Source organism: Pogona vitticeps, chromosome 2 (genome assembly GCF_051106095.1).
Source record: "Pogona vitticeps strain Pit_001003342236 chromosome 2, PviZW2.1, whole genome shotgun sequence".
NCBI lineage: Eukaryota > Metazoa > Chordata > Lepidosauria > Squamata > Agamidae > Pogona > Pogona vitticeps.
Genome location: NC_135784.1, coordinates 42020773 through 42048140, shown reverse-complemented (window position 1 = coordinate 42048140; position 27368 = coordinate 42020773). Strand labels below are relative to the sequence as shown.

At 42.9% G+C, this 27368-nt stretch overlaps 1 protein-coding gene across 39 annotated transcripts in view; it reads left to right on the top strand.

The window, feature by feature from the left end:
* Positions 1-891: 891 nt before the first annotated feature.
* The window catches only part of MAGI1 (membrane associated guanylate kinase, WW and PDZ domain containing 1), a 601653-nt gene continuing 575176 nt past the window's right edge, over positions 892-27368 (top strand). For 22 of the 39 annotated variants that reach the window (XM_072989378.2, XM_078388850.1, XM_078388847.1 and 19 more), the window contains exon 1: positions 894-1342. In XM_072989378.2, coding sequence (XP_072845479.2) covers positions 1027-1342 — 316 coding nt within the window. In that variant the 5' untranslated portion in view covers positions 894-1026. Of the gene's footprint in view, positions 1343-27368 lie in introns of all 39 variants that reach the window. The other 17 variants (XM_072989400.2, XM_072989397.2, XM_078388862.1 and 14 more) reach the window with 3 other exon arrangements.

Genomic DNA, 27368 nt, shown 5'->3' with positions numbered 1-27368 from the left:
CCTTGCAAAACAAAAGGGAGGGGTCTGGGCAAATAAGAAACATCTGGCCAGCCTCGTGTCTCGGCTGGCTGGCCGGCTGCTTACGGGCATCCTGCCTTCAGGGCCGCGGCTTCGCTCGCCGCCGGCGCTTCTGTGCGCCCGTGGGAGAAGGAGGGAGGGAGGAAGGGAGGGAGGGCACCCCCTCGCTTTGCTCCACGGGGAGACCAGGAGGAGGAGGAGGAGGAGGAGGAAGAGGAGGGGGGCGGGGCCACCGCCAAGGGGGCGGGGCCTCGGTCGGGCGCCTGCGCCAGCCGTCCCTATCGGCGCTTTCCCTGCCTTGGCTCCGGCTTGGTGGAAACGACGCGAGCTCCCTGTAACAAAACAAGCGGCGGCTTTGTATTTGCTTAAAGGAGCCGCGGCCGCTCGTCGCCCGAGCCCGGTCGTGGGGAAGGGAGGGAAAAGGACCCAGAGCGGCGCGGGAGGGAGGGAAGAAGAGGCCGGTAGGAGCCCAGGTGATCCGACGCCGGACATCATTTCTCCCCCCGGGACGCGTCGGCGGCGAGAAGGGTTACTTTTGGAGAGGAAAAGGGGGTGGGGGGAAGAAGAAGTGAGAGAGAAGAGAATCCACGGCTGAAAAGAAGCGAAGGGGAGTCCTTGGAAGCGGCGGGACCGGGGGAAGAAGTCCCGGGGAGCGAGCTAAGCTGGGCTGGCGGATCGGCGCGATGGGCGCAAGGTTGGAAGCGGCAGCAGTAGCAGCGGCGGCGGGCAGGCAGCGGACAAACTTTGCGCGGTGATGGCTTGAGGAGGAGCGGCTGGAAAGTTGCAGGGCAGACTGGTTCCTCTGCCCCCCCCAGCAGGCGGACGCTTGGGAAGCCATCCGCGGGGTCCCTCCATCGGTCGGTCGGTCTCTTTCTCTCTCTCTGCCTGGGTGTCCCTGTTTCCTAAACTTCCCCCTCCCTTTTTTTTTTATTTCTCTGCCCCTTCCCTTTGTAAAAAAAGAAAGGAGAAAAGAAGCCGGCCCACCGACCCCACTTTGAGAGACTCGCCATGTCGAAAGTGATCCAGAAGAAGCACCACTGGGCAGCCAAAGTGCACCAGTGCACGGTGAGCCGCAATGCTCAGGGCCAGCTCGGGGTCACCGTCCTGGGGGGAGCGGAATATGGGGAGTTCCCTTACATCGGGGCCCCGGCGGCCGAGGAGAGCCCGGGGGAGACGGCGCTGCCCGGCGGCGAGGGCGCCCTGGGCGAAGGGGAGCTCCTGCTGGAGGTGCAAGGCATCCCCGTGTCGGGCTTGCCCCGCTACGACGTCCTGGGAGTGATCCGGAGCTGCAAGGATCCCATTGTTTTCAAAGCCGTCAGACAAGGTAAAAAAAACAACAACAAGCAAGCAAGCAAAAGCAAGGAGAAACCAGTTGATCTACGTGACTTTTTTTCTTCTTTTAAAGCTCGAGCAGGGTTAAAGTGTGTGTGTTTGTATGTGTGTGTGGGGTGTCGTAGGGAGTTTGATCCGATCCTGTGGAGAGATGGCTGCGGTGCTTGGTCCATAGTCCCTGCCGGGTCCGCGCTGCGTCGTCGTCTTCCCGCGGGGATGCCCTTCGCCGGAGAGACGCTGCAGGTTCTTTCTTGGCTGCCGGAGTTTGCGGCGAGCCCGCCAGATGCGCTGCTGGGGGCGAGGGAGTTTGTCTGGGGGGGGCAGGAACTTGGGCCGCTTGGGTCCGAGGGAGCCCCACGCTCCGGGAGGGGGGTCACTGGCTGGGGATCCTGAAGCCTTTCTGGCCGAGCCGCCGTGGTCTCTCCCCCCCTCCCGCCTCCCCTCCCCCGCATGCGGACTTTGATGCGGACTTCTTTCTGGTGGGGGCGGGGGAGGGCGAAGCTTTCTGAAGAGTCCGGCTGATAGCTTTAGTCATTGGAAGAATTTAATATATATATATTTTTAAATTAAGTCGGATCTTTGCTCTCTCTTGGCTGGAACGGCTGCCGAGTTCGTTGTGGAGAGGAAGCGGTGAAGGGAAGGAAGGCGCTGCCTTTCAGACATGTTCAGAGGCACGGTTCCCCTCAGCCGGCCTCCCGGCGTGCTTGATGGGGGAAGGCTTGTTCATGAGGGCGCGCGGGACTTTTCTCTCAGCTCCCCCTGGGGTTGGTTTTTTGCTGTTTATCGCTGGGCTGGGTCTGTGGGGAGGTACCTGTGCCGTGTGAGCTTCAGTCACGGTTTGAATGGAGTTGTTTTTCTTCCCCACAGAGGCGAAGGTGGGCTCTCGATTGGATTCATAGGGTTGGGAGAACTCCCGTTCAACCCAGCCTGCAGCGAGCAACAGACTTGGGGGAAGCCTGGATGTATTAATTGAAATGTTTTAATGAATCCTTACCTGCCCCATCCCTTGGCCAAGGGCAGTTTTTATATTTTGAAACTTTTAACATAATTGAATCTTCTCAGAATACGTTCAGAAATCTCAAAACTAGGAAAACAGCCATTTAAAAAGCTCCCCTTTCTGTTTTTTTTAAAGAGAACTGATCAGTAGTTTTGTTGGTTCTGAAGGTTGATAAGCTGCATTTTGGAAAGGAGGTTCTTTCAGAAAACCCTGGTTCTAAAACTTCAGAAAACTAAGATTTTGTAGGGGAAAAAAAACCCTGTTTCCCAACTCTCTTCCATTTTCCTGAGTTAGAGCTATCTTCCTTGCAGAGGAAAGGGCAAAGAGATCTGTGGTAACCTAAGGCTGACAAACCTTCTCTGCCATAAACTTGTGTGGAATGGAGTCTTAGTTTACCATATGCATATTAGGAATATACGAGTAGGTTAATCCCTCCTTTCCTCAGAGAAAGCTGCTGTTTCTGCCTTGGAGGGGGCTGGCCTTACATTTCCCAGTCAGCTGGGACTTCCGACACTTTGGCAAGCCAAACAAGTTTTGCTTTTCTTTTGCTCAGCCCATTTTGGGTTGGCTTGCTTGTGTTGGGGATGCCGGGTGAGGTGGTAGCTGGTGTGTTTGCAAAAGGGGAGGGTGGTTTCTGTTAGGAAAAAAAATGCAGAGTAACAGCAGGGTGTGAATGTGTTTCCGATGCTTATCAGTTTTTGAACTAGGATTTTATTCCTCTTCTGAAGATCCCACACAGTCTGGCAAGCAACAGGAAACTCAGTCATTTAGTGGCGGTGATGATGGTGGGGGAAGTCACAGGGCTCTAAAATAATGTGGACTGCCTAGGGTTTTGCTTTTCCCAGAGATTTTTGTGCATTCTCCTTCTGTTGCCCGGAGGTGAATGAAACTGGTTTATTTTCCTTGGCCCATATTGGTTGCAGGTGGGCAGAACCAACTTTAGGGAATGGTTTTCTTTTTTTAAAAAAACTGCTGCTCCTTTCTTGTAATGCTCCTACAAATCGGTCTGTTTCTCTCTCTCTTCATTTTCTCCCCTTGGCTGGTTCCTTGCTTTGTTTGAAAGTAAGCAAATGACCCTAAGAGAAAAAGGATGATGGCCCATCTGCCTTTGTTTTGATGCCAAGGCAGTAATGGAGAATGGCATTTCGATTCACCTGGTAATCTGAGTCCCCTGCATACTTTACCTCCCTTGGGGCCCACTTTTGAGTGAAACCACTTGTACTCCTTGCTTGAGCCCTGGAGGAATTTGATTAAGATGTTCCTTTCGCTTGCCCCCCCTCCTTAAAGTGCATCAGGACCTCTGGCTGTGGATGGTTTTCAAAAGGGTTTTCTCTTCTTTGTCAAATGGCGAGTCCTCCGGTTTAGTGGCAAACCTGATTAGGGAGCCCAAGAGATATTTCATTTGACTGGACCTAGAGGAATTTCCACAGTGAGACTTTCTCTTCCCGTAGTGATCTGTCCCTTCACGTTGGAAAATTTGGTTGCTCTGCTGGAGGATGACTGATGCTTGTGTGTGTGTGTGTGTGTGTTTTAAGGGTAAGCATGTGATTGCCAGCTGCCTCCTTTATTTTGTGTCAAAAGGTTGGCATAGATTCTGCATGGGGAATGGATTATTTCCCCCCCCCCTCGCCTCCCCGCTGCCTGCCAGGAACAGTTTATTTTTCTACTTTGCCGAAATCCCAAGCGTTTCTTCTTCGTTCTGACTTCCCTAGCAACAGGATGCTTCTGGATCGCTTGTAGGCTGCCTGGGGAAGCTCCGTGCTTCCTTCTCTGGACTTGTTCCTTCAGGGTTTTCCCTCTGCCTAGAGATGTTTCAGATCTAGGGAGCGGCCAGGAAAGGCGCCCGGCTTCTCCTTGGCCCTTTTGGTGTTCAAGAGAAGGTACAGATCGTTTTAGGCAGGCAAAGTGGCCGCTTTAGGTGGCTGATTTATGAGAGTCAGAAAAGAGCTGGGACTTGTTCATTGTTATTGTTGTAGTTTTCCTGCCAGATTTGGCGTATTTAATAGGATTTTCTTTCTCATGTATCAAAATAACATGGCTGGCTTTCAGGTAATCTGCAGCTTAAATTGGTTGAGTGGGAGGTGTGCCTCAAGCAGCAGAATGTCTAGGGATGGCACTACATGTATCCTGGCCTTTGGCTTATTGTCTATTGCTAGAAATCAGCAGAACAGCCCGCGATGGTTTCCTTCATTGGTTCTTTCAATATCTTAAAAGTTTTTTTATTTCTTTGCCAAGTGGAATGTTAGGCACAGGTAGCATGATGCAGCCTGTGGTTCGTCCCTGTGTTGGCCCTTGTCATGAGCTGTGCTCCTTAAATCACACCTCCCGTATTCAGAGGCAGCATAGCTTTCTGTATTCTCCCTGCTTGACTAGGAGCCTCCAAGGGACACAGCAGCTAGATTTGATGGACTGTGGGGTTACTCCTGCAGGATGTTTTTATCTCCTCACCTAGCGCTCCACCTGTCAGATGAGAAGGACCAGGAGCTGATATTCTAGAGTTGCTCTCAAAACAGAGTGGGAAAACTTTTGGTCTGCCTTATGTTTTGGATTATAAATCCCTTCATCCCTCAGCATGGGCCATGTTGGCTATTCCTTTTGAGAAATGATGTTCACTGCACCTGGAAAGCCAAATAACTCCTATAATGTATTCGCGAAGCTTTCACAGCCAGGATCTAATGGCTGTTGTAGGTTTTTCGGGTCCTTTGGCCGTGATCTGAAGGTTGTTCTTCCTAATGTTTCACCAGTCTCTGTGGCCAGCATCTTCAGAGGACGGCACTTTTCAGAGCACGCTGTCCTCTGAAGATGCCGGCCACAGAGACTGCCGGAACGTTAGGAAGAACAACCTTCAGAACATGGAAAAAGAGCCCAAAAAACCCACAACAGCCAACTTCTATAACTCCAAACAGCCCAAAAAAACTGCGACAACCAACTCTCACTACTTCCTTAAACTTGTTTCCTTTTTTCTCCCCATGTTTTGCTGTGAACTTGAGGAAATGCTGTCAGGAAAATTGCCTTTATATTATTCTAAGTAGACTTTGGGGATATTTCATGCTGTTCTAATGGTAACTTAGTTTTAAGGTCTCAGTATTGCCTAATTCTGTCCTTCTATCATGTAAGAAGGATGATTTTTTTCTCAGATGGGTTTTGCATCAAAAATTTATATTTGTTGAAGAACATAAGCTGCAAACATAAGCTGCATGTAGTGTTTGTCTCGCAGCAGAAAGTGGAGGGCATACGTTATCCAAATAAAAATATTTTTGTCTACTTTGATGTGTATTGCATATTCTGCTAAGACTTCCCATAATAGGTGGTTAATGCAGGTTCAGTTTTTTCTCTTCCTGTCTGTAACATGTACTCAATATTCTTTACCAAACAGTGACACCTTTATTAGACTACTAAAAAGTCACAAACATAAGCTAGCTTTCAACCCTGTAGAAATCTTCATAAAGGTTTAACAAGTTGTTTGCCATTTTTTTCCATTGGTCTTATAAGGCATCACCCAACATTGCTTTTGGATTGTGTACAATATTGTTTTTGTTATTGTAAAGAAGAAGAGTTAAAAATAAATAGGAAAAACTAACAAAGTACTGTATAGAGACCTGGCAATGGAAACATCTAGCTTGTGGATGAAACACTTTCATAGTGGTGCCCATAGTCATTGGGGCTTTGGGAACAATCTCAAGAAATTTCACACTATTAAAAGCAATTACAGATCTCAGAAATAACACCGTCAGAGCTTTAAAAAGGCAATATTAGGAACAGCATACATACTGTGCCGATATTTAACAGATACTTGGGTTATTGGTTAAAACTTGCCTCTGTTATAGAAAACCAGTCAATGTTTTTATAATTATTTTTTATAATTTTTTATAATTTCGATTGACTGTGCCTGGTGTCTTCTTATCACCACCACCACCACCATCAGCTTTGAACTACATTGCTGGAGGAGGCCCTGTGGATCATCCAGTTCAGCCCTTGTCAAGGAACATAGTGGGGAATCGAACTCCCAACCTCTGGCTCCACAGCCAGAGACCTAAACCCCTGCGCTGTCTTGCAAGGACCATGTGTGTTTTTCTTTGATATTCTGTATTTTTTTTCTTGCAGCCAATGTTGATAATTTTTTACTTCATCAGTTTGTACCATAATTCGACAGTACTCCTGAATATTCCTTGACAAGGGTCTTATGCTATTTAACATCTATATGAGGCCGCTGGGTGGGGTCATCAGGGTGTGTGGTGCTTCGTGTCACCAGTATGCGGATGGCACGCAGCTCTACATCTCCTTTTCGCCAACCGCAGGAGAAGCCATTCTGTGCCTTCAGCGCTGCCTGGGGACTATACTGGAATGGATGCAGGAGAACGGGCTTAGGCTGAACCCGGACAAGACGGAAGTACTGAGGGTGGGCCCTCCCACAGTTGGGGATTTGGGAAACTCCCTCTCTTTTGGGGGGGTGACTCTCCCTGCAAAGGATGGTGTACGCAGCTTGGGGATCCATCTGGACCTGGTGCTCTCCATGGAGTCACAGGTGGCGTCGGTGGTCCGCACCGCCTTTTTTCACCTCAGGTGGATAGCCCAGCTGCGGCCCTACCTGGATGTGGGGGCGCTCACCATCTTAGTACACACGCTCGTAATCTCAAGATTAGACCACTGTAATGCGCTCTACGTGGGGCTTCCTTTGAGGTTGCTGCGGAAATTACAGGTGGTGCAGAATGCGGCGGCAAGATTACTCAGTGGAGTGAAAAAATTCCAACATATTTCACCCACTCTGGCCGCATTGCATTGGCTGCCCATCAGGTTCCGCATTGACTTCAAAGTGTTAACGCTTACGTATAAAGCCCTAAACGGTTTAGGGCCTTGATACCTGGCGGAATGCCTACTCCCACCAAGTTCTACCCGGGTCACACGGGTGAGCCAGGAGGTGAGGCTGAGGAGCTTAACGCCGAGGGAGGCCCGAAAAGAGAAAACAAGAAATAGGGCCTTCTCGGCGGTGGCTCCTCGCCTTTGGAATAACTTACCTCCTGGCATTCGCGGAGCTCCCTCGCTGGGCACCTTTAAGAACCTATTAAAGACTTGGATGTTTCGGCAGGCCTTCTCTCCAGATTACTTTTGATTTTCTTCTCTCCTTTATTGTTTCCCTATTTTTAATTGTTGTTGTAATTATGCTGTTTTATGTTATTGTATTTTATCTCTGTTGTTGGCCACCTAGAGTAGTCCACCACGACTAGATAGGCGGGAAATAAATTAAATAAATAAATAAATAAATAAATAATTTGTCTGGCACACAGATATTTTAAGATAGACAGACATTTATAGGGAACTGTTAAACTGGCCATGGGACGTGGTGGCGCTGTGGGGTAAACTGCAGAAGCCTGTGCTGCAGGGTCGGAAGACCAGCAGTCGTAAGATCGAATCCACGCGATGGAGTGAGCTCCTGTCGCTTTGTCCCAGCTTCTCACCAACCTAAAAGTTTGAAAGCATGTAAATGCGAGTAGATAAATAGGTACCACCTCAGTGGGAAGGTAAAACCGCGCTCTCTAGTCACGCTGGCCACGTGACAACGGAAACTGTCTTCGGATAAGCACTGTCTCTACGGCTTGAAAAATGGAATGAGCACCGCCCCCTAGAGTCGGACACAACTGGACTAAAAATGTCAAGGGGAACCTTTACCTTATTGAACTGGCACATGAATTTAGTGGTAATAATAACAATGTACTACCAAGTCAATTCATATTTATGGCAACCATCTCAGAACTTTCCTTCAGAAGTGGTTTACCAGTTGCTTCTTCTGGTCGTATGCTGTGACTTCACTGCCTGCCTAAGGCCACACAAGTGGCGCAGCATTTGCACCCTTAGCCATCTATGTTCCAATGGATCTTGGATGGTCCCTCCCCTTTCACAGTGAGGATTCAAATGCCTGACTCCTCTCTTGAGGTGTCCCAATGCACTGAGTTATACCAGCTTGAGTCAGGATTCAGGCTTGTAGAAAACTCTCCTGGGTCTAGAGAAGTTCTGCAGAAACTAAAAGGCTCTTCTGTTTCTGCAGGGCAATCCTGAGAAATTCTTTTTGATTCGCCTGTCTTGCCATAGTGTCATCTCGCCATGTCTTGTAGTGTCCCTCAGCTTTCAGGAGTGGCTTCAGACGCAGGGGACTGTGGTGGAATCACAGGAGGAATATGAGAGGAGGAAGTGTCCTCACGATGGTGCCTATTGTTCAGCATTAAGAAGCTTTCTTTATATACTTTTGGAGCCTTGGGGTTGTCATCTAGTACATTGGTTCTTAACCTTGGGTTACTCAGGTGTTTTTGAACTGCAACTCCCAGAAACCCCAGCCAGCACAGCTGGTGGTGAAGGCTTCTGGGAGTTGCAGTCCAAAAACACCTGAATAACCCAAGGTTAAGAACCACTGATCTAGCAGACTGTTGAACTAAAATACTTCACCAAAGGCCATCAGGCTGTCCTTGGGTTCAAGCAAGGATTTGAACCCAGATGTCTCTCATGTTTACAAGAAATCCATTGCACCAAGCTTGATAGGTTGAAATCTCAAGATGCATGGCATGACGCTAATGTTATTTATCTTAAGAACATAGACACACAATAGTCTTGAAGACTGAGAATACAGTACTTCTCATGGTGCACAGACATACTTCTGTTCCAATCCACCAGAGAAACTGGTTTATTAATCTACACAAAAACTTTGCCAGAGGCAAAGTGTGGGATGCATGTATGTATAGCAGTGAGCAGTTATCTGTTCTTCCAGTCTGCTGGGAAGCTCCTCTGCCTAACCCATAAATGGAGAGCGAATTCTCTGGAAATGTTCTGATGGAAAAGGTGAATTCTTCAAGGAATCTTCATGAGGAATGAACAGCCCCATGAGAACATCATAGTTAACTTATGGAGCACAAGATTCAGTTCAGATCTTAGTCTGGTGGTCAGGATTCAGCTCAGACTTGGAAAGACTATCTGATGTTTCTTCACCCTGGATAGGTGCCAAGATTTAGAAAACCATTCTTTATGTCTTGGTTTAATTATCATTTGTGGGGGAAAGGCTATGACTTTTTACAGCCTTTGTTTGATATGAATGCAATTTGCCAGGGTAGTCATTCCTCAGGACCGGGTTACCCCTGTGAAATTACAGACTTACTTACTTACTTACTTACTTACTTACTTACTTACTTACTTACTTACTTACTTACTAACAAACAAACAAACAAACAAACAAACAAACAAACAAACAAACAAACAAACAAACACATACCTTCAGAACATGGCCAAAGAGCCTGAAAAACCCACAACAACCATTAGATCCTGGCCGTGAAAGCCTTCACGAATACAAACTTGTCTCCTTGTTGGCCTGTGTTCAAAAGATGGCAGATAGGGGTGTCCTTAAGTCAAACCTGCAAAGTTTTAGAAGGATTGGTGCACCAGTTTGCATCTTAAGTCATTATTGGGAACGGGGGAAATTACTTGCTTCATTTTCCCCACCACCTCTTTTTATTCTTCACTTGGTCAATTGGCATGAAAATTGCATACATTGTGGTGTATATGTGTCTTAGGCAAAAACATAGCAGCATTCCAGAAATTTATTACAAGCAAAGTGCAATGACTGTCTCAAGGGCCTGTCCTTGCCCCACTCCATCTCAGTAGTATATGCTTGCTATCCTGCTTCACTGTCATAATTGGCTTATATTCTATAGTCTTTTGAGGACTAAGTTTTGTTATCAGTCATAGTAATACTGTATTCATAGATCATAGACTAATTGAGTAGGAAAGGGCTTATACGGCCATCAAGTCCAACCTCCTGCTCGATGCACGAATCCAAATCAAAGCAATGGTGACAGATGGTTATCCAAGTTTCTCTTTAATGTCCCCAGGGTTGGAGTGCTCACTACCTCCCAAGTTAATTGGTTCCACTGTTGGACTGCTCTAACAGTTAATAAGTCTTTCCTGATATTCAGCCTAAATTTGGCTTCCTGAAGCTTGAAACCATTATTATGTGTCCTGCACTCTAGGACGATTGAGAACAAATCCTGCCCTGCCTCCATACTTGACTACCTTTCAAGTATTTTTAAGGTTACATTTAAATTGTGTACTTGTGTTGAATTTTTATTTCTTGTTGTATTTTATCTCGATATTTCCCTCCTAACTGTATAGTGGGTCTGTAGTGTTGTGGTGGCTCTGTGTTGCATCCCAACCAGTCTTCTAGATTCATTAGTCAATATGTTACTCTCTTTCTGCATCACTTTTCCTTTTTACTCAACTTCATTTAAATACCTTTGTTGGAATACTAAAATATTGTAATTAGGTGAGCTTTTAGGTTTTGCAGGATGCGTTATCAACCTGGGCACTGGAGAGCTTGAAATGGAGTATGGAGACAAAGAAGTCCACAATCATCTTGGGTTAGTTGTTGAGGTTGCAGGATCTGTGTTAAAAAACTAAGAGGAAATGGAAGATTCACTGGGTGGCTTTGTCTTTAGAGGTGCAGTAAAGCAACTGACTCTATATATCCTGAGGAGAAACTTGATACCACTACTGCACCTCATGCTGATTGATTGCTTAAGTTTACAGTGTTCATCTTGAGATTTAAAGAAGTATTATTATCCACCTCTAAAAATAGGTACAGAAATCCACGGGATGCTTTAAATGCCAACAGTGAGAATGGTCAAATAAGGCCCTGTCTTTGTTTCCAGTGTAGAGGTTGAAATATTTAAAACCCTGTGGTGAAACTGATAAGAAATGAAATGAGGCTACCTTTCATTGCATGGGGATCAAAGGGTAAAGCCTGAAAATGGGATTAAAGACCATCTTTTTCTACTCTGGTTTTGCTAACTGTGTTTCCTCTTGTGTTTGAATTCTAAAGTTAGTTTTGAATTTCTAGGCTGATGGCTAGAAATTTTGAAATTACTAAGTGGAAGAGTATATGAGAGAAGAGGGTTTGTGTCTTTTAAAAATAGAATAGAAACCAATCTAGTTGAGCTAGTTTCTATTCCACAGTGAGGAAAATCCAAATATTTTTGAAAAGAGGTTTCTTAGTTTCTGGCCCACAGGGTTCAATGAGAGTGCTATCCTCTGTATTCCAGTGCCACATTTTGCTTTAAAAAAAAAACTTCTGAGAAGAGGCACAATTGCAGTTTCCTTCCTAGGCGTGATGTACTGTACTGCAGTTGTAATCAATATAGAAGTTTAGGAATTTGGAAATGTTACTCTTTTTTGTCTGTAGCTACCAAATCTTCCAGTTGACATAAGCACTGGCCTGGGAGAGTATGGGTTCTATAATCCAAAGGAGTGAAGATTCCCAACCCTGGAAGGTGTTACATACCATGATTCCCTAGCTGTGCAGCCACTGTTGGCCTTACTAAGGTTCTCTGGCATTGCTTGCCCCTCTTTCTGTAAAATGGGCACAGTACCTCTTATCAGTACAGATCATGCTGAAGTGTGTGAAAGTCTGGTTACCCAAATGCTTTTAAATGTTATTCTGAAGAACTACGGGTATGTGCCCTTTTCCAGGTAATTTGGGGCACTTTTTGCCCAACTGGGGAAAAAATATTAAGGTTATCAGATGACTTTTTTTAATTTACACCTTCTTGCTTGTCATTTAACATCCAGATGTTGGGCTTAAACCCTTTCTTTCACTTTTTAATGCATTTTTTAAAAAGGGGGCTGCGTTTTAACAATTTGCTGCACGAAGATTAGTGAAGATTAATTTATCTGAGTGATCGATTTAGATTATTTTTGGATTCTTAAGAAAAAAAAAGGAAACAAAGAAAAGAAAGAGAGGCCAGTATGTGAATAAAACAGTGGTTCTATTTACAGCTTGCTGTCATATGCCCTGCTCTGACAACATTAATTTGACCCTGAGATGAATTTGAAAGTAGAAGGATGTAACTGTTGATTTCTGTGCAGGGCTGGCATTAATTACCTCAGCCAGCTGTGGAATGTTGGGCTCAATTACATTTACCAATCTGAATGAAACAGGCTCTTTAAAAGTTATTTGCCTAAGCACTTATTCTGACATCTTTCCCCGGAGGGTGTCTGGGAGGGAGGGATGTGGTGGCTTCCCTCAGTCTGTATTTCTTTTTCCTCCTTCTACTACCCTGTAAAACATTGGAGGAGTTAGTTAAGTTGGGGGAGGGGAGGGGAAAGAGCGAGGCATAACTATCAGCACCTCGGAGTGCTGGGTTCAGCTGCTTTAAGCATACAAGGGGGCAAATTGTTGGCTTTGTTAATAGATAACTGAACACATATTTTGATAAGTACATTATAAACATGGTTGTCGGCTATGGAAAGTGTAAATGGGCAGTGAGGCGTAACTGCATCATGTGGAGAAAGAGGTGCATCATATTGTATTTATGAATGTGCTTTCCAGGTAGATACAAATGAGACTATAAAACGTTAACTTCCTTTTCTTTCCATCAGATTTTAATATGTTCCTTGTCACTGACATCTGTGTAATTGAGAGGTGACATATTTGGAATCTCAGGGCTGCTCCTTCCTGTGTGTTGTAAGGTGGATTTGTTTTAAATGCTTGTTCTCAAATTTGTGTGATTTTAGAGATCAGCTACTGTTGTTTTCTGTTCAAAAAGCTAAACTTACATATATGAACTGATGTGTGTATGGGAAGAGGTTGCACTGTTTTTTTTTAATAGTGGTTATATATACCGTTCAACTAAAGATTAATGACTTATTACTGTGAACTGTATTTGTTTTGTGTCTTTTAACGAGCTAAATGGAAGTCAGTATTGTAGCACAGCAGTTCTGAACTTTTGTTTTTAGCTTGTGGATTTATACTTGTTCTTGTACAGTTTTCCCTACTTCTCTATGTTACTTTTTTAGATTGTTCAGTGCAACAATTCTTTCTTCTGTGTGGCTTTTATATTTGATGAGCAATGTAAGTTTTCTTACCAGAAGACAAGTTCTAAAGATATTAAAATACAGAAAAACAAAAAGCAAAAAAACAAATAAAACAACCTACAACCCAATTAAGATATGGCGTAGAAACAATTTAATAGGCGGTCCGTGCCACACTGATCCAGGTATTTCCCCTCCTTTCCCCTGTCTTCAACCTGCCTTGTTTAATTCTGGCTCTAATGCCGTTGTGTTGCTCATCCTAAGCAAACTGATCCATCTTTAGCACTTTTCACAGCTAGGGTTGTGGCTGGAGGCCAGTGTGGTTCCCAACTTTGGGTCCCCAGATAGTTTTTTGATTCCCCACGATGCCTTCTAGGAAAGAGCCAACCTGTGTGGCCTTGGGCAAGCTCCACATCTCCAGGGTGCCCCCAGAAGAAGAAAAGAGTAAACCACTTCTGTGTGCTCTCTATCTAGAAAACTCTGAAAAAAAGGACAGCAGTAGTCAGACTTGACAGCACACAGTTATTATTATAACACACAGAGTTGTCAGGAAAAATATGGTTCATTTGAAATACTGGAGGAGAGCTTTGCAAATACCCAGAAGACTAACAAGGGGGTCTTTGACTAAATGAAGCCTGCACTCTCTTCAGAAGCAAAAATAACAAAACTGAGGCTATCATGCTTTGGATACATAATGAAAAGACATGACTCACTGGAAAAAGACAATAATGCTGCGAAAAGCAGAAGGCAAACGAGGAAGACCAAATATGAGATGAATTTATCAACAAAGGTGCAGAGTTGAGTTTACAAGAGCTGAGCAGGGCTATTGAGGACAGGCCATTTTGGAGATTACTCGTTCACCTTAAATTGGAGGCAACTTGATGGCATGTGACAATAACATAATGTATGATACTGTATAATCTGCCATAGTGTTGTCATTGACTGTACTTTCCATGGGAAGGTGAACTGCAGTTGAAAGTTAAAGCTTTTGATCCAAAAATGGCAGGTTGATTTAAGAGCAGAAATGCAATGCTTGAATGTTTGTGTGATGTACCTACTGTTCTCAATACTGCTATAGTACGTGATGTGAAACTTAAAACTATACATTTGCATATTGGGAGTTCAAAATGCCAGAATGTGCTCCCTGTGAGCACATACAAGAACCTGGAATTTAAAAAAATGATCCTGTTTGTGGCAAAATCATTAGCAGTGGACTGACGCACATGGTTTTATGTTCTCCACTACAAAGAACAATTTAACATTCTTCCTTTGTACTTTTCGGTGTTAGTTTCAATAATATTTCTGCTTATAATTTTTCTGATATTAATAACATCCTCTAATGGAATAAAATTGGTTTATGTTTTCCACAGTAGGGATAAGTCTTCCAGCTTCATTATGAAATATGGTAATACCTCAGACTTTAATTTTTAGGGATTATTGAATCATAGTACAATTATCTATCAAATTGTAATGTTAATCACAATCAGTGTTTGAAAATTGTTACCATGTACAGTAGTAAATAATGTAACTGTAATTTTGGTTTTTATGGTTCAGCTTAATTTTTTTAATGGTTCAGCTGAAATTGAACTTTGTGTTTTATGTGTGTGCACTTTTGGCCTCTAAAAGGGACTTGGTTTCAGAATTTAGCATTTCCAGCTCATTTTCTCCAGGAGTATCTGACAGCTGCTGCATGATGTTTTTCCCCTTTTAATTTAAAATTGGAGCCACTCTTCTCTTTTTAACAATTTAGAGGATTGCTTAATTACTTTAAGGAAGAGCTAAGAATTTTTTGCTTTTACAGGCCTCTCTTTCATAATCGGAAGGAGACAAGCCTATAGTAAAAACAAGAGAGGCATCTTCTTAACCTGTGGATTTATGGCGACACATGCTTCTGTGGATTGAAGTTCACATTATATGATGAAGCAGGCTAAACAGTTTATCAAAGCATATACCATAGTCAGTCTTTTTGGCCAACATTCAATTATAAGCCCCAACTAGAGCAGCACAACTGCCTGTTCTTGTTAGTTACCCAAAAGCGTAACTTTTGGAGATGAATTGTCTCAAGTTAAGAATTGCATGTAGACATTACCTATTGCGTACTGACTTATCTATAGAGTAGATTACAGAATAATGAGAGATTTCTTAACTCAAGGCAGGTCATGTCCAAAAATTATGCCTTGTGTGGAACTGACAAACATGATTTTGCCCATTGAATCAATGAAACTTACATGAAATATTGTCTCATCAAATACCCATTGATCCAGTGGACTGTTCTAATTGGAATTAACAACCAGATTTAGGCCTGATCTTTAAAAATCTATGATGCATCAGAAATTAACAAACACTGCTGCCTCTCTACAAAGTAGAGAACACTTTTTCATGCAGAGATACATTGAGAATCTTCTTTATGTGGCTAGGTTTTGACTGAAAGAAAAGCAAGAAATCAGTGGAGGAGGGGATGATCTTATCTGTAAGAAAGTGTTTGGCTTTACCAGCCAGTTAATTTTTCTTTGAATTACTGAATATAATTGCACTATGGAGATCATTTAGTCTAACCTCCAGTTCACGCTGGTACTTCAGTTATTGTTTGATTTATCTAACTTGTGGCATATAGTTGGAAATCTAATCTAGCTGTTATCTCCTGTTCTTCCATTCAAATCCCACTTGAGGTGACCTGAACGTTCATCAGGCTGTCTTGTAGCTGCAGTAAAACTTAATTGCAAACGAGGAGCTGGTTTATTTGCATCAAACCAATTGCCTTCTAAGCCTCTACTGATTACTGATGACAGTAACTGTTCGCCCCGTTTCCAGTTTCACTGTCTTAGATGCTTTTAAACTTGTGAAGATGGAATCGCCGATTTGGAAAGGGTATGTTTGACTTTGAGCATTCCTACTCCCCTGTAATAATCTGTAAATGTTTTTCACACACCTGGTCTTACTCTGTTGCATCCAGTGGTGTGTCCCCACTATTGGAATGGACAGTGCTGGCAGATGTTGAGTTTTGTGTGGTTGCAAAGCAAAAAGTGGGGCAGTTTTTTTAAAAAAAGGCTTAGAATTGTAAGCAGGTTCCTGAAAATGGTTGTTGTGGGTTTTTCGGGCTCTTTGGCCGTGTTCTGAAGGTTGTTCTTCCTAACGTTTCACCAGTCTCTGTGACTGGCATCTTCAGAGTTCTGTCCTCTGAAGATGCCGGCCACAGGGACTGGTGAAACGTTAGGAAGAACAACCTTCAGATCACGGCCAAAGAGCCCGAAAAACCCACAACAACCATTAGATCCCGTCCGTGAAAGCCTTCGTGAATATATAAGTTCCTGAAGAATTCCCCTTATCTAAGTAGACCAGCAAAAAAGAATTAATCAGACAATTGCAAAAAGAAGAAGCAATACTCCAAATTGCAGGTGTGTTTACAGCAGCTTTTGACCGGCTGAGGGTTATAGCCCAACTCTGCCCTTACCTATGCAAGGGAGCCCTCAGGACAGTGGTGCGGGCATTAGTCATCTCCTGGATTGACTACCACAATGCTCTCTACGTGGGACTTACCTTGGGGCTGACTTGGAGACTACAACAGGTCAAGAATATGGCAGGCAGACTGGTGGTTATTGTGACCAAGTTTGATCATATTTCCCAGTTCTGGCTTGCCTTGCTGATTATCTATTGTGATCTGGGTCAGGTTCAATGCTTTTGATGCTCACATATTCACAGTTTGGAACCACGTGACTTGCCAGAACGCCTTTTCCCAAGGTCACCTACCAACTCCCCCAAATCCTCCCAGGCAATGCTGCTCTGGGTGGCTACTCCGAAAGAGGCCGGAAATGAATCACAAGAAGCCAGATCGTCTTTGCTGCGGCACCAGCACTTTAGAACTGCAGTACGCCTAACCCCCTCTCACCTAATGTTTTGAAGGCTTATGAAGATGTGGCTTTACAGAGAAGCCTTCCAGTATAATCATGCCTGGTTTTTATGCCTTGTGTATTGCGTTATATATTTTGAGATTGCTCCCCTTGTAGTACAGCATCTGTTTTTATCTGTCGACTGGTTTTACTTTTAATCTTGCTGTTTGTCATGTGTTATTATCATGCTGTCAACTACTCAGAATAGTGTTTTGCTCTAATGGATATTAAACAAATAAATAAACAAACATTTGCTTACAAAACTTTGTGCTCAAAAATTGACATGAAGACTTGGAATTGTTATTGGTAAAAAACCCCAATATCTAATGATAGACAATAGGGTTTTCCCTCCTTACAGCTCATGGCTGAGCTCAATATAACTTCTGTTTCATAAGATGGAGGGCGATCAACAGGGACAAAGTGAAAGACAGAATGTCTCAGAGTGAAGAAGATTGAACACCTGGTGTTGGGAAAGAAAGATGGCTCTTGATTGGTTGTTTAAGAACAACTGGACAAACAAGTTAGTTTTCCTAGGGAGGTTTTCTCTTCTAAAGGGGGTCATGTGGCCAACTATGTTAGTAATTAGTCCGTGCCGATCATACTGGGTTGTTACATATTTCAGCAGTAGAATGGATCCCACCCCTTTCACACCCTTCACAACTGCTTCAGAGGACTGGAAGACCTTCTGGAAAATATTTGGGGAGCTGCCATGGCTTGTGATGGTAGAGGAAGAGAATGTTCCCTTGTATGCATCGAAATGTGGTTGACATATCTTAAACTTCAAAGACTAGAAAAAGTGTAACGCAGATCCCAGAGAAGCTAAATATGTGGAATTAGTTGATATGTGCTATGAGATCTTTTGGTTTGTGCTTTACAAAACATGATATGTCCAAGGAGGGGGAAAAGTTACTTGATACTTCTCACTAGTTCCCAACCAAAAATGTTAGATGTATCTGTCAAAATGCTGCCTACAAAACCTGTATGGGAATGTAGATATAACGAATGTCTACAAAATTTAAATCCTTAGAAGATATGCTGTATTTTGAAATAATATTGAGGGGACCTAGAGGGCTCTACTACTACAGCTGCTGAGCTGGAAGAGACCCTGTGGATCATTGTTTCCAGCCCCTGCCAGGGAGGCATAGTAAGGAATCAAACTCCCAAACTCTGAAATCCCTTACTATTTCTTGCAATTTAGTTTTAAGCATTTCCAGCATGGCTATGTCTTCTGTTATAAGAGCTCCATACAAACTGATGTCATAAGCACTATATATATCCATTCTGCTGATCCTGTACAGTTTAGCTCCAAAATCCTGTGTCCATATGGATTTTTTTTTACAACATGGAAGCAAAATGTCTGAAAAAATTAAAACATTTTCTTCTGAATTTGCTTTGCAGAATTCCCTTTGTTCTTGTGGGCAAGTAGTTTGGGCCATAGAGTTGTACAGATATAAGAGAAAAGAGCGGTTTGTTCAAATCTGCCAAAAGCCTTTGCAATAAGTTGAAGAAAGATGTGTTAATTAAATTTAAAAACAATGGTTGCCATTTCTTCTGACAAAGATGTGTGTAGTGTCCGGTCTGGATGTTCTGCCATGGCTATCTTTCCCAAGCTATCAATGTGTCTTGTGTAGTAAAAGTCAAGAATTGAATGCACTGTAAAGAGCAGGTCTGGATGCTACTTTTCTACTTGAAAATTGTCCTTCCTTCAGATATCCAGCCAAGCACACTAACCAGCCAAGGTCAGCAAGAAGGTAGCATAGGGAAGGAAATAAGTGTCGTTTTGTGATGGGACCATTTTAAGAATGCAAGTCGTTTAAGAATTTAAGAGCTAGTAACATCTCTACTGGTAAAGACCTCATTCTCATTACTAATACATCTGCTCCTTCATGCTAGCAGTAAAGGGTACTATTCATTATTAAGGAGCTATGCTGGGATGGTAGCAAAAGAACACTGAAATATGTTCTTCAGTTCTGTCAAAAGTTCCTCTCTCAACTTTCAGACAAGCCTTTAGTTTCAACATTTGGCCGAAAGTATGGATTGAATGAGTCGGAGCTCTCCCAAAATGAACTTGGGAATGGCCAGAGAAGAAGTGACACGGTTGTTCTCTGTTGTGTCGTGTGAATGCTCAACTTTGCTGTGTACTCCTATTTCTGTTCAAGAGTGCAGTCAAAACAGTAGGACCTCTAGATCAGTGATTCTCAACCTTGAGTAACCCAGGTTTTCTTGGTTTGCAACTCCCAGAAGCCTTCACATCTTACTGTGCTGGCTGGGATTCCCAGGCGTTTCAGTCTAAGAATACTTGGGTTACCCAAGATCCGGAACCACTGCTCTAGGTGAACACCTTTCCAAAGCCTACTCTGGGAGCTGTATGACTGTTTTATTCTCTTATTATGGCATATTAGTAGAGCAGAAGGAAGCAATGCCCATAGTGTGAGAGAATGAAGCAATGTATGATGCATTGGTACCATACTGATTAAAGCTTATGTCTTAAAGTGGATGAGATAGTGGCTGTAGATTTAACCTGCCTCTCCCTTATCCTTTTTCACTGACAAATCCTTGGCACAAGTAACTGCATCACTGTGGTTAGAGAGAGACAGCTGCAGTTCTGCAACTCTGTCCAAACCGTCTCCCTGCTTTGCCTACTGGTAACTTATACCCACTTTACGTGTGAGAGAAGAGTGGGCAGCAGTGGCATGTTTGCTTTCCTATAATAGCAACCTGTTCAAAGGGTGTTCTGAAAGATAAAAGCACATTGACACACCTTGGACTCTGGATAGGAAATAGGCTATATTGGAATCGAAAGGTAACCATTTGGGTGCCAGCTACTCTGAAATTAAAATTTTCAGTTTATTCCAGGACATGATGTATTCAATTGCGTATGGTATGGATTTCAGCAGGTTGACTGTTTTATTTTAATTGTTGGATTGCTAAATATTTTTGACATAGTTTCTATCTATTTTTTAATATTTGTAAACCATCTTAAGTACTGTTCTTTTAGTGGAAAGGCAGGACAGAAATGTTCAATAATTAATAGTAAAGATAACTGCACTTCACTATTTAGTGTTCACCGAGTTCCAGCATCTGTCATTATCATATCCATAATTTTGGGGCCAACTTTTAGCATAGTGGTTAAACTGCTGCACTGAATCCAAAACTATGCTCATGACCCGGGATTCAATCCCAGGTAGCCAACTCAAGGTTAACTCAACCTTCTATCCTTCCGGGGTCAGTAAAATGAGTACCTAGCTCATTGGTGTGCATCCGTGTGTGTGTGTGTGTGTGTGTGTGTGTGTGTGAGTGTGTGAGTGTGTGAGAGTGTGAGTGTGAGTGTGAGTGTGAGTGAGTGAGTGAGTGGAAGAGAGAGAGAGAGAGAGAGAGAGAGAGAGAGTAGCCTGTATAATTAACTTGTAAACCACCCAGAGAGTGCTTTAAGTTCCGTGGGACAGCATATAGGCGCCATGCTTTTTGATTTATGTTGTTTTTCTGTTCAGATGGCACACTTAGGTGCTTAAGGTCCCTTAAGTTCATGATGCACAAAAGCAAACAGTGTTTAAAATCCTGTTGTGCAGCTTTGCACATGCAGCGGAAATGGTGTCATCATCAGAAGCAAATCATTGATTAAAGGCAAATTGCCACTGATTAAATGTGACTTTTAGATGCCCATGATCTGTATGCAATGTGACAGTGCCATAAGAACCCCAAGGTAAACAAAGGAAGCCTTTAATCAGCTGCAATCTGCTGCTGCTGTTGCTGTCATCCCAAGTGCACAGGTAGAGCTATGCAACAGGATTTCAGCGAGAGATTTTGGGAGGGACAGTTACGTCCGTTACAAGCTGCAGTTTTTATTCTTTGTAACAATTTTTGTTAAATTCTTGTCACACTTTTTTTTTGGTAACTTGAACAGCTGCAAAAGAGTTGTGTATTGGAACACCTTGCATAGGTGTTTGAATAGATAATTGGGATTTTTCTCTTCTACCTTTCTGCATTTGTAGCATTAAGCACTTTCATTCCTGAGCTTTTTGTAGCTTTTCTCAGAGTTTATTTCCTTAATGCAATTGGGTGACTTAATAAGTTCTGGGGCTAATCTAGCATTAGGAAAATGCATTTGTCAATAGTTCTTGTCTCAGTCACCAGATTTAGTCAGTCATTTGTTTGACAAAATCGCCTTGAATCATTGTTTCAGTTACTATAGTACTGATGCATCTAGAGATGTATTTCATAGAAATCAACATTCTGTCACTGGGATAAGACACATCTGGTGATTGGAACATATGTAAATTGCAATACAAGCATTATAATTGGCATAAATTGATTGCATGTGCATTTCTGCCATGAACTGATGTTTGTGGAAGAGATTTGGGATGATCATGGCCAGTGTGTGGAACAGGGACGGGTGGGATTGAAGTCTGGAGAAACTTTAGGTTTACAGTATATTTCTGCTTGGACTTTGTGTCTGATGAGCCAGCTGGTGTTATCTCGGGCAAAATTCCGTAGCTGCAAAACTGGGAGGACTACATGTATCTTACAGGTTTTATAGCTTTGAGAGTTTAAATACTCATAAAACGTCACAGATGGAAATGTGAAGCATACTGTAGTCGACTGATTACAACCTGCTGTGAAGATCATATCGAAGCAACATGCTGTTAATTTTAATTATGAGTGGAAACCAACCAACTTCTAAACCATCGTTCGTGGACATAGTTCATGTTTTTTTTTTTTTAAAAAACTAACCTTAGTTTTAAATTAGCCAGACATTTAGAGTTCAAAGAGTGCTGGCAAAGAAAAAGGAGCATGAAAGCCATAGGCTTTTTTTTGGCTCATTGTTGTGATGCAAAACCAGGTTGGGCAAAGCATGGCTTGCAGGGTGCATGATGCCCAACACCATGTTAAAAACCCCAGGTTTCCTTACCCTCTAGGCTAAGAAAATGGTCGTTCTTCTGCTCCTAGAAACCTCTATGAGGAGCCCCATTCCTATGAAAAGAGGCCCACAAATGAATAAACATAGAATTCCAAAAACTGGAAGTGTGGTCTTAAAGACAAAACAGTTCTATCTGCTGTCTTTCAACCTAATGCGCCTCAGTGGGTGGCCATGATGGGAGAACCTGAGATGGGAGGCAGTGGTGGGGGGAGCCTTGTACATGGCCTCAAAGTCCTAGTGGGAAAAATGTAAACTACCCCATTGCTAAACTCGTCATAGGAAGAATTTCATTATGAGAGGGGGAGACAGGTAAGGGAATCCCTTACTTCATCTCTTCCTCTTTCCTTAGACTTCCCTTCTTCTCTACAGTTTCTAGAACTGAGCAGATGTATGTACATTCTCTTAAAATTAATGATATTTGCACCCTGATCCAAGTTCTGTGGGGCACGGTTCCAAGCGGATGAGCTTAATGCCGCAGCTTTATGCACAATAGACTTAAGGCCAGACAATTTTCTCTTGCTTTTATTTTTTACAATGCTGTTACAAGCTATTGAGTTCTGTGAGGTTTCTCTCCAGGGGGGGAATGGCATATGATTGCAGACTTAAATTTTAATGGGTGAAGGAACTGGCTCTTTGGAAGCATAAACTAAATTAGTAAAAGTCTCATTTCTGAAGAGCACCAAGTTGGGGAAGGTTGGTAGAAGGATGCTGTTGTGGAGTGAAATCTCACTTTGGAGGGAAGGGCTATTACTGCTGATGGAAAGGTTGCTTTGTGAAGGAAGAGGCTGTTGGATGTACTGATAAGGAAATATTGGCACACACTCGGAAGCAAAAGGCATTTCAAAGAAGAGTGAAGTTAATGTAATTGAAAAGGATGACTTTGCAATAGCTGAGTTGCTCATGAAATGGAACTGTGTGTATGTCTGTTGTTTCTGCTGCACAAGTTTGTAGTGGTGCATTAGAAATATCACCTCAGCGTTTTGATCTATGGATATTGCTTTAGATGAAGTGGGCCCTATGGCAGAAGACCTTCTTGTGTGGTTTGTTGGGGACAGGTATAACAGGCAATGGTGAGCACAGCTGTTAAAGAGTTTCACAACTTAGCATGTGCAGAGTTGTGATTCTGGATTACAGCTCCCAGAATTTTTCAGGCAGCAAAGGCAGTTACTATGTGCCTGGGGAATTCTGAGAGCTGTAGTCCAGAAACACACATTTGTTGACTTTTGTTCGCAACTAAAAGTAAGGGAATTGGGATCCTGCAAAATCTGCAATTTGGGGTTAACTTGGCATAAGGAAGAGGTGGTCTAGCATAATGATTGAAAAGTTGCATGACTAATGAAGATACTCCTGGCTGGAATTCAGATAAGTGGCCTTAGGCAAGTCACATTGTTTAAATATGAGTCTTGCAGTCTGCAGTATGGGATAATCATGACCTTAGAGGAAGGTTGTAAGGATTACATCAAGATGATACGTGTGAGGCACTTCGAACATTTGAAGGCACCTGACAAATATCACAAATTACTGTTCTCATGACCAAAGAATTAGTTTTTCTGGAACATGTGTGTGGTGAGCAGAGAATATTGTAGTGGGGGTAGTGAGTAGGCGGGTAGGGAGAGTTAAAATGATTCTTTGAAAGGGTAGAAACCTGTTTCTTTTTAAGTCCTATGACCTTCCTAGATGATGGGTCAAAACTAGCTACAGTACTGACTTTTAGCATTCTTTTTAACTCTTGAGGAAACGTCTTTGAATATTCCCCAGTTTGAAAGGTTGTTGTAACATGATTCCTTACATAAAAAGCAAAACAAAACTGTATAGGTCAAGTCTTATTTATTGATTATCAGTATACTGGTAATGAAATTCTACATTCATAGTTGAACCAATTTAGTGCCCTCCCTCACTAGATTGTTGTGAAGGTGTAGTGGTGAGGTTGATGCTGGACCAATGTTACAAGGAAGTTAAGAAGTTGGGGTGAGCATTTGTGACTTGGCACACAATGGTAGATCATAGAATAGTGAAGTTGGCAGGGGCCTACAAGGCCATCAAGTCCAACCCCTTGCTCAGTGCAGGAATACAGATAAAAGGATATCTTCCATGTGATTATCTGTTTTTCTTCAATGCCTCCAGTGTTGGAGCCATCACCATCCCTCAAAGTAATTGGGTGACTATGTTGACTTCTTGACTTGCTGCAATTTGCTGCCAAAGATATATCAGTTTTTATTTGGATATAATATAAAAGGATTGTGGTCAGTGCATTGGTGGAGGATTCCACCTGTTCTTGACTATTTACTCACACCGTCACCTTTTCTTGCTGTACCTCTTGATTCCTTTGTACATAGTACGAGTGGGACTACGTACATGGTCCATGGGGGTTCACTTTCTGGTTCAGCCTGAAATGGTACTGTTGACTTTTCCATCTTTCTCTGCTACATGGATACCTCCAGCTTCAACTGCTTTCTGCAAATAGCAAGCTGGAACAGTTTGCACTGTTCCTTTCTGTTTTGGCTTTCTTCTGTACACTTGCTCTGTTTTCTCATCATTGTTTAATCCAGATTGATTGCTGCCTCAACATATTAGAAGTGCTCTGTCCTGCTTGCAATTAGGGTGGCAATAAGATAGAGAGCTGTCATTTTGGTGGTGCATTGGTTGGGACAGACTTGCAATCCATGTTGGTTTTGTGTCTCTGGGTGTGTAAGCCTACCACCAACTCTGGAAAGTGTTGGGAACCAAGAGGCTGGGATCCACAGTTGTATGTGAAGGGTAGAAAATGCTGTCAACAGAATAGTGAGTGGTGATTACAACATAATGGAACTGACAACAGGAGCACTGCTCCTTCATAGTGAGTTATGGGGAAAAACAGTAAAGAACAGAGTACACAAAAAAAAACTTTTAAAAAGAACTGGGATTTATTTAAGAAGGAGCAGGAAGAGTGGAAGGAGGAAAATAAATATTCAAATGGATTGCAAGCCAGTCCCAACTACCTTAGTCCCAGAGAAAGATGGAAAAGTCAACCGCACCATTTCAGGCTGAACTAAGGTAACATGCTCTGAATTAGAGGTCTTGGAACAGCATCTAGTGTGGCGGAGAAGGCCAATACGAGAGTGACAATCCCTTCCCTGTATATATTGACAGAGAACTCATCCATATTGCTTTACTCATTAAATACAATCTTACATTACAATATTTCTAGTTCTCACATACAGTAGGACCCCCGTATCTGTGGAGGGTTGGTTCCATAATCCACCATGGATGCCTGAAACTACAGATACGAGGGAACCACATACTGAACATACAAGAGGGTGGGACAAAGGCCATGAGGGACCTCCTTGTCTGTTGTAGCTAAGGCTGCAGCAGCTTGTGGATAAGTTAAACCAGGGATACAGGGCTTCTACTATATTCAGAATCAGGTTGTTGTTTCTTGATTCAGATACACGTTTTGTATCTTTCATTTGACCTATCTCCAAACAGATAAACTCTTCTGTGCCAAAGATGGCAGGCTTTACATATTACTGTACAGCCTCTTCCTCTGATGGTAGGACTCTCTGATGGTAGCCCATAGATTCTCTGAATTACTCAAGCTCCTTCGCCATGACAAGGCAGCAATCCATGATGGGGATTTTATCCCTAGAGCTCCTAAAGTTTCCCATCATATTCTGATTTACGTAGCTTGACTGAGCACAGTGAATGTTCTGTCACAACATACTGTGCCTTTTGGAGATCCTTTTATCAATCAGATCAATAACTCACTGCAAATTGTGGGATTTTAGAAATATACCTTTGGACAGTTGCCTGTTCTGAGTACCATTTTGGAGACCCTAATCAGCTGAAGATCTCCTTATCTCAAAATTCTGCGAAACAAGGCAGTTCTTTTTAGATACAGAATGAAACATTTTAAGAACAATCAATTCTTGAAGGTAAGCTGTGTTGTACCATGGCTTAAAATCTGATAAATCTTTAGAAGGCAGGCCTGGTAAGGGTTTGGAGGTTTGGCCTGAGGAATTTTTAGCATACACAAATATTAGTCGTATTGGTGCAATTGTCATTCCTGAAATGTTTGCTGTTCTTGAGGAGGTCTGCTCAGCATCAGAGACTGAAAGACATTGCATAGTAAAACTACAATCTTGTATGGAAAATTGCAACTTTTGAAAACTGTCTATGTTTCTGATTTCTCAGTCCTTTTCTGCACCTGTACTTTCATTATATATTCAACGGACCGAGTAGGAGATTGTCTTGGTAGTGAGATTGACAGGTCATACTTTTGTGTGCTAACAGAACCGTTGAATGCATGTTTATAAAGGTGTAAATTACACAGAGGCAGTCTGGTGGAACTTGGTAATGCATGGGCACAGTAGAAGCATTTGCCGTGTAATCATTTAAAAATGTTGTATGCTGTTCTGGTGCTGCTAGCTACTGGCATTATTAATTTCTGCCTTCCCACTATCAGAATAATAATAACAAGTTAATAATAAGTGTTCTCTTGGGGGAAAAGTAAACAGTTCTAAAGGAGGGCTAGGCATTTCACATAATGGAATTCACAAATCTGAATAACATCCTGAACTTTCACATTCACCTAAGTTAATATTACAGTTAAGCTTTGCAACATGTAGTTACCTCATTTTCATTTTATGTGTAGGATCTCACACATTTTCACAAAAAAGTCTCTGGTGTAAAGCGACACTATTAAAAGTGGGTGTCCGTCCTTGATTCAACTTTTGTATTAAAAGTGTCTGACTAAACAGAGCTTAAAAACCAAGAGAGGAAGAATGACTGTGCACTTGTAGCACCGATGAAAAGAGACACATTTCCTAATGAAGATGTGTCTTGTAGCCGGACTCACAGTGTATTACCTGCATACTAATAATGCTGGATTAGATTAGAGATTAGGCATACTTCAGTCTGGAGAGACTATGGTAACATGCTCTGTATGGAGGACTTGGAACAGCATCTAGTGTGACTGAGAAGGCCAATTCGAGAGTGACAATCCCTTCCACATTGAAGACAAATACAATCTGTCCCCTCTCCAGCACCCTGATTTTGCTCCTTTCAGGACTGCCTCTTTGCCTCGGCCTGCTGGACAAGGGTCTCTTCAAATTGGGAGAGGCCATGATGCATCGCTTACCTCCAGGCTGAATGCTCAGATGTCAGGGTTTCCATCTGTCGAGGTCCATTCCTAAGGCCTTCAGATCCTGCTTGCAGATATCCTTCTATCACAGCTGTGGTCTCCCTCTGGGGTGCTTTCCCTGCACTAATTCTCCATACAGGAGATCTTTTGGAATCTGACCGTCAGCCATTCTCCCAACATGCCTCACTGTAGTACAGGAGTGTACTCAGGGCACAGGCTCTATAGACCTGGATCTTGGTACAGTGGTACCAC